Source organism: Tyto alba, unplaced genomic scaffold (genome assembly GCF_018691265.1).
Source record: "Tyto alba isolate M040663 unplaced genomic scaffold, T.alba_DEE_v4.0 Super-Scaffold_13, whole genome shotgun sequence".
In the NCBI taxonomy this organism is placed as follows: Eukaryota; Metazoa; Chordata; class Aves; order Strigiformes; family Tytonidae; genus Tyto; species Tyto alba.
In genome coordinates, this window is record NW_024881275.1 from 37368051 (window position 1) to 37375543 (window position 7493).

The following is a 7493-nucleotide window of genomic DNA, read 5'->3' on the forward strand; positions in this document are numbered from 1 at the left end:
TAAATGCTTTCATCCAAAAGATGTGGTATTTATATACACAGACATATAGGTAAACAGAACACACTATTATTACCCTGTGTTTAGTTATTCATCCTTGTATTTCACCTGATCTAGAAGAAGATGAAATGCAAGTGCTTGGATTAGTGCCCACCAGGTATGGCAAGTGATACCTTGCAAAGCATTCCTGTGATGTTATGATGAACTGATTCACTGCCTTCTATTTCAAACTCTCTTTCATACTCACTTGCTCTGACATTTCTCAGACTGGGTCATAATAACCTCAGTCGTCTTCTCTTACCTACCCCATGAAAGTAAAAATCCTTTCATCTGATCATTGAAGGATTAAGGTCTGTAAATTTCCTTATATGTTGATCAGAAAAGCTCATTCTTTTTTTCCTGATTCCATTAAAGAATATATTTCTCCTTCTGTCCAGCTGATCAGACTAATCTTTAACCCCTTTCACTGTGGCTCATCAAGACAGGCAGAACAGTTTATATCTGCATTAAGCCAGACTCTGTGAGTTCTGTGAATAGAAATGTACAATTTTGCATGCATCAGTCTGAATGTATCATTCCTATTAAGCAAGTGATCCTTGTCCCTAGAAAAATGTTGTTGTCACTTAGAAATGCAGTTACATAAGAAAGTCCAGCTGCATTGCAGTAATAATATATCATGGAGAATTAAAGATGTCTGCTTCTTATCTATCCACCTATCTATCTATCTATCTATCTATCTATCTATCTATCTATCTATCTATCTATCTATCTATCTATCTATCTATCTATCTATCTATCTGTCTATCTATCTATCTATCTATCTATCTATCTATCTATCTATCTATCTATCTATCTATCTATCTATCTATCATCTATCTATCCCTTTGCATTTTTTTTTCAAGATTATGTACTGTAGCCTTATTCTTGCACTGAATTTCAGTAGGACTTTATTGGTAGCTCTAATAAGTAGTCTGGAAAGGGACAGATTCTGACCTTTTGCTTGTTCCATAGTGTAGCTGCTGGTTTTTAGGTACAAGCAGAAGGTCAGAGTCAGGCCCAATGCTTTTTGTGTTTTCACAGTAACTTTAAGCAACGGTTTTGTCTGGCGAGGGAAGAGCCTCGATGGACAGCAGTGTCATCTGTTCTTTCTGCGTTCTTGTGTGCGCCTGGACCTGCCTTGCTCGGCCTTCCAGACGCAAAGTCCATTCCTGTCGGAGTCTGCAAAGAGAGGACAAACGCTTAACAAGTACTGAGCCAAATCCTTCAGATGTATCCAGGGCTTTTCAGCAGGGTGGAAGCTTTCCTCTCTTTCATCACCATAGCACTTGTCCTGTATTTATTTACTGTCTACACATCTCTCTAGCTTGCTAGATTGGGAATGCAGAGGAGAAAAGGATAGTGCTGATGCTATCAGTGGTTGACATTGCTGGATTCTTAATGAGTCAAACAACTGCTGAAATACTGTCAGTGTGAAGAGCTCTGTTTTTTCCTCTGGGGTATTCTCAAATCTGCACAGAAGTACTGTCTATCCAGTGAGGTCAATCAATGTGTAAATTTAAAAAAACCAATTACACCCCTTGACCCCCCAAGTTTACTGTAAAATGCTGTAGAGAAGAAGAGCAAGCAGAACTTTAGATATGTCAATTTGGGTTTACTCTGAGGAAAAAAAAGGTAACCATTTTGTACCCAAAATCTCTGCAGATATTCTATGTGTTTAATGAAAGGAATTGATGTCACATGCAAGAGGAGCCACATAGCTTCAAGACACAAGTATAGTGCAGAAAGAAGAGAAAGTCACTAGGGACCACTGAGAGATAGTGTTGGCTGCATCATCTTCCAAAGGAAATGTTATGAAGCACCTGACCCAGCAATGCTATAGGATTAGATATCATATGGTAATGCCAAATGCATCATGGAATATATGGGCTTTTATATTACATGTGGTGTGTTAAAAAGAACAGCAGGCAATGATTTAATCTGAGAATAATTTAGCAGTAGCTGTTTCACATGGATGCTTGTGTTACTTTGGCTTCTGATTTTGATTTCAGCTTGCGTTTTAAGCTTTTCTCATTTGGTCTACCCTGTCCTGGCTTCACTATTCTCTTGTGCATATAGTTAAGCCCCAAACAATTGGTGAAATTAGTAAAAATTAGCCATATAAAGCACTGGTGTTCCTTGTCAACTAGTGTCCTAGGTGTCACAGAGGGAACACTTGCCTGTACTTAGAGCCATCTCATTCTCCCAGGTACCACTTACATATGGTAGTGGACTTGTAGATTTTGTAATGACAATGTCTATTACCTCCTGCAAGTATCCTTTTTTCAAATTAGAGAACACTTTGTGAACAATCTGGGTTTTGGTCAAGTGACCTTGGATGAACTCGCTTGGGTCTATTTCAGTTGTGACCAGTCAGTTAAGACCTATGGCGTATGTAAGTTAGGACATATTCAAAGTTCTTTTGCTGCTTTCTTTTTCTATTCAGAGAAGATCTTATAAAAGCTTTCAACATTTTTAACATTGTGAAATTAGAAGTATTATCTACACCTCTAATTTCAATAGGTTTGCAATGTCATCCTCTGTTAGTTTTTTGTGAAGCTAAAGTGACAAATGTTTCCACTGCAGCTGAACACTTTAATGGGTTTTATTATGCGTGTTCTCTCCTGCAACATGGTGATTTGAGTTTGGAAATACTACTGACTAGCTAGAGTAGGATACTGGGAGCGGGACTGTCTACACCTGACTCTGTTGTGACACAAGGCATGTCCAGATTTTGATTTCCTCGTCTTTAAAGTGATGATATTAGCTTCTTCCTTGGGCACTAGGGTCTTGAAATATTTTTTTTTTAAAAGAAACAGCCCTTTACTGGCACATTCCAGTTTGTTGAAATCAAATTAATTTATGTGAATGTCCCAGTTTTGAGGAAAGTTTATGTAGGAAAACCTTTGTCAACTTCAGGAGCAAAGCCCATCAGAAAACCACAAGAGGCACAGATATTTCCTATCCTCTCTCTCTGTCCACTATCAGTCAGGGGATTCACTGAGTGTGTGTGGGAGACCCTGGCTCAGACTCCTAAGGTGCAATAGGTCGAACAAGTATTGGAATCAGTCTACCACATTTGTGTAGACTATCTGTACCACAGTCACAGCTCTTTCTAGGACGTGCTTGTTGTTTTATACTGTTTTGGGAAAAAAAAAATTTGAATAGCTTTATTTTTTATCTGTTGTATAGCAGGAATACTTATGAAATGTGTTTCATGGGACGGGAAAATCTTACTGTACTGTTTAATTCTTTCGGCTTATATGATGCAAAGGGCTGTTAAACATGATAAAGATGCTATGGATTTGTTTACACTACACATTAAATGAGTGGTTTGCCTGTTCCTTTAATGTAATACTGTTTTATTTATTTGTATAGCTGTACCAGTTCCAGGTAAAAATCCTGATATTTTCTGGCTGTCACAAGTCACAGTGCTGAACTGCTTTATTTTTACATGGCTATGCTCCAAGGCCTTTGAAGAATGCTCATGAGGTTCAAGGGTGAGGGGTGTCTGAGTTTCCATGCAGAAGAGCCATGGAAATATGAGACAAGCAGCTGTGAGAGGAAAAGTGCCAAAGATACAGAACACAATCTGTGCTATGAATAAAGCAGTACAATAATGGGTTACCTTATTTTAAAGCATGTGATGACATGCCTTGCTGTCTTGTGCAAAAAAAAAAAAAAAAACCAAACCAACAACTCACTTGATCAGGGCACTTTTGCTTAACCTAGATTCTTCACTTTCTCGTTGCTTAGTTTGCTCTTGGATGACTTTTTCCCAGAAGTTCTTCAGCTCTTCTGCATTCTGACCACCCATGTTATGGTGTCTAAAGTTGGTGTGCTTGCTCATTTTCTGAAAAGCAATTTGGAGGTCAGAACAGTCAGGAGCCTAACCTGAGGCAGATACTTGATTAGCCCCTTGCAATTGCTTTCTCATTAAGTGTTATTAAAATAAAGTATGTCACCTGAGAAGAATGGGTAACTGATGCTTACTCTACCTTGAAGCAAAATACAAGGCACTGAAACAGGCCTTGGGTGATAGTTAAATGGTATACCCATATTTTTGTTACTGAGTAATAGCTATGCATGGCACAGTTCACTGAAATATTGTGGAGGCCTCAACATGTGCAAGATTTTAAGTGGTTTTGGAAGAACTTGGGAAATATACTTTCGAATATAGTGCTATTGTCAAAGAAGTTCAGAGGAAATGTTGTGAAGGGCTTTCTGTTTTTCTACCTCCTGTAGTTTTAAAAGAGATCATAGGTGGTTTTTATCCAAGGGAAATACATTGCTCTTAAATTATTCCTTTTACTGCTCCAGATGATATCAAGCACAAAATATGCAGGGAAATTATGAATCTAAAGTTGAAGCACACAGAGTGCAAAGCCCCAGGGAGCTTGTTATGGTGTTGTTATTTCATTTATCAAAATTCAGTCTTAAATACTGTTAAAAGTAGAGCTCATTAAAATATAAAGATGGGTTCCAATAAATGCGAAGAAGAACAGAAATGAGGTGAATTTCTTCTTGCTAAATGCATAGTATTCAAACATGGAGGATTTAAAAATTCTCAGCATGTCTGAGACACTTGCTAATATTAGGAAATACGCATTGGTTATCAGAGCTTAATGGTACTTTGAAAAGTTAAGCCCTATTGTTTATTGCCAAAGGAAATAGTCAGAAAAATAACATCATGTAGTCTATTTGTTGCTGCCCAAGTATTGCTTTGCTATGACATTAAATAAGGTAACAACAGCCCATTATACTTCTACCCCAACTGCGAAGCAGGATTTCCTGTGTCAGTCTCCTCCACTAAGCCCCTCCAGTAAGTGAGAGGATGCCAGAAAGAAAAAAAAAAAAAAATCAAACCCATACTCCTGAGTTTTCTGTGACTAGATCAGCACATAATTTGAGGGTGCCTATGAAATCACCTTGCTTCCTTGCATTCATCTATATTCTGCTGTCACTAGATAGTTTTTCCAAGTGTTGACTCTGTAATGCTGATGAATTAATGCCTCATAGACCCTGATATGTGTTTGTGAATCTGCTTCATAGACAATGTCATATTTTATGAGCTATCCTAGATAAATACTGTGAAGACTATACTAATATAAGCCAATCAGAGGAAACCTGCGACTTCAATGCTATAAATGGAAGATCAGAGAAGAAGAACAGTCAGAGGCAACATAACAAAGGCAGACTTGCATAAGGTCTTCCTATCAAATACTTTATTTTAAACTCCTGTAGTTTTAAAAGGTCACATAAGTAAGATCTTGGCATCTTCATAGGTTTAATATTTTAGATTCGGCACAATTTTCACAAACCTGTTTTTACAAAGATCAATAATAACAAATAATTTTGCCAAACTCAGTGCCAAGACTGACTGGACTGAAAAACTTGCTTAACAAAAAGAAAAATCTGTCACTTCCAAATTCAGTAGTTTTCCACAGAGAAGTCCAGTTGCTGAAGACTGGCACAGACCAACTGGAGTAGTAAGTGTGAACTGGTTAGTCCATGTAATATAATCTCCTATGTGATGGAGTATCAGACATGGTTGAGTTTTTAGGATACTGCTCCTCTTCACAGACAGGTCAGCAAGAACTACAATATCACCAGAATAATCAGATATCTTCCTCTGAGGCAAGCAGCAGTTTTCTGGTGGTTTCTTTTCTCTAGTCTGGGGAAGCTGTAGATGTTTGTCCTGGGTTCAGCTGAGATAGAGTTAATTTTCACAAGAAGATGGGAGGGGACACAGCTGGGACAGCTGACCTGAACTAGCTAAGGGGATATTTGATACCATATGACATCATGTTCAGTATATAAACTGGGGGAGCTGGCTAGGGGAGAAGAGGGCTAGTGGCTCTGGAACGGGCTGGGCATCAGGTGCTGGGTGGTGAGCATTGTGCATCACTTGCTTTGTATACTCTTTTACTAGTATTATTGTTCTTATTATTTCTTCTCTCCTTGTGTTGTCCTATTAAACTGTCCTTATCACAGTGCACGAAGTTTTTTAACCTTTTTCTTCTGATTCTCCTCCTCATCCTGCCCACTGATGGGGAGCAGTGAGCAAGTGGCTGCATGGTGCTTTGTTACTGGCTGGGCTTAAACCATGACAGTCCTTTTTGGCACCCAATGTGGGGCATGAAGTGTTGAAATAATGACAGATCTGACCAGAGTGTGTTAAAACAAATCTGTTATGTCTATTTCTTATATTAGTTCAATAGTTGCTGGTCACAGCGTTGGTTTATTTGTTCACATGGTGGTGTTATGTAAATTCTTACACATACTATGTATTCCCTGCAATGGTGTTTATCACCTCTGGCAGAGGGGTCAGGACTATCATTTAGCTGTACTGGGTAATGTAAATTTATGATTGCATCACTGGTCATGAGGTTAAGCTGGCATTTGTGTGTGGCATTGTTGTCATGCCCATGCCTTGAGCACCTTCTCTTGGAATTTATTAGTAATCGCACCCAATCTATGGGGAAGACAGCAGGGGAATACTTTCTCCTGCTATTTCACTCCCCCTTTCTCCATTAGGCTAATTGCAACAGCTTTTGACAATTCTGAATATTCTTGGGATAGTCAAGCCAGCATGCTCTTATGCTATGTCTCCTGAATGTGTTTCAGGTCTTGCTTAGGATTCCAAAATTTTTTTTTAAGAATACCACCCAGAGATATGCTCCAAGAATAGTCCTGGGTAGCATGGCATGTGGGAGAATATGGGCAGGTATCTAGAGAACTTCTCACCTCCAATGGTTTGGAACTTCACTCCTGAACAACTACAGGACCTTGATGAAGCGAGAGAATATTTGAAAGGAAAATGCTGTGGCTATTCCAAAGAGGCACAGCTTATGACACTGTGCTGGGCCCTGGCCAATATCTACCAAACACTGCTCTATATTATGCAGCACCCTCAGGGGGAAGGGAGGGAGAACAGACTGACAGTCACTGTGGCTATTCCGACCCTTGTGACAAGCACTGCCGCTCCGCCAGCTCCAGCAACAGGCACTGTGGCTGCTCAAACCCCGGTGACAGGCACAGCAGCTGAACCAGAGAACCAACCTCTGCCAGTATCAGTTACCCTTATACAGAAGAAGAAATACACAAAAAAAATTGGTTGTCTCAGTGAGGGATGAAGGTGATCCAGTGCCATCACAAGAACAGAGGGAAGAGGCAGAACCAGAGATGATCACCTGATCCCTATCCCTGGGTGAGCTGCAAGATACACAAAAAGATTTCAGCTGCCATCCAGGCAAGCACATCGTTACCTGGCTGCTCTGATAATGGGGACAGTAGCTTGGAATTAGAGGGTGGGGAAACCAGGCATCTGGTATCCTTTAGGGAAGGGGGCATTGGAGAAAGGCACAAGCCTTCAGCTTATGGAGGTGACTTCTGTCAAGTGTGAAGGAAAGGTACCCCTTCAAGGAAGATGTCACATGTCTCGCAAGCAAGTGGACCAC

The 7493-nt window shown here is 39.7% G+C and overlaps 1 protein-coding gene across 1 annotated transcript; it reads right to left on the reverse strand.

Annotated features, from left to right (window-relative positions):
• Positions 1–1082: 1082 nt before the first annotated feature.
• LOC116959890 (protein FAM240B-like) lies at positions 1083–3883 on the reverse strand. The gene is made up of 2 exons (XM_032985617.1): positions 3738–3883; positions 1083–1215 (listed from the first exon to the last, which is right to left on the reverse strand). The coding sequence occupies exons 1-2, from the start codon at positions 3881–3883 to the stop codon at positions 1083–1085; spliced, it is 279 nt and encodes a 92-aa protein (XP_032841508.1).
• Between the last annotated feature and the right edge of the window lie 3610 nt (positions 3884–7493).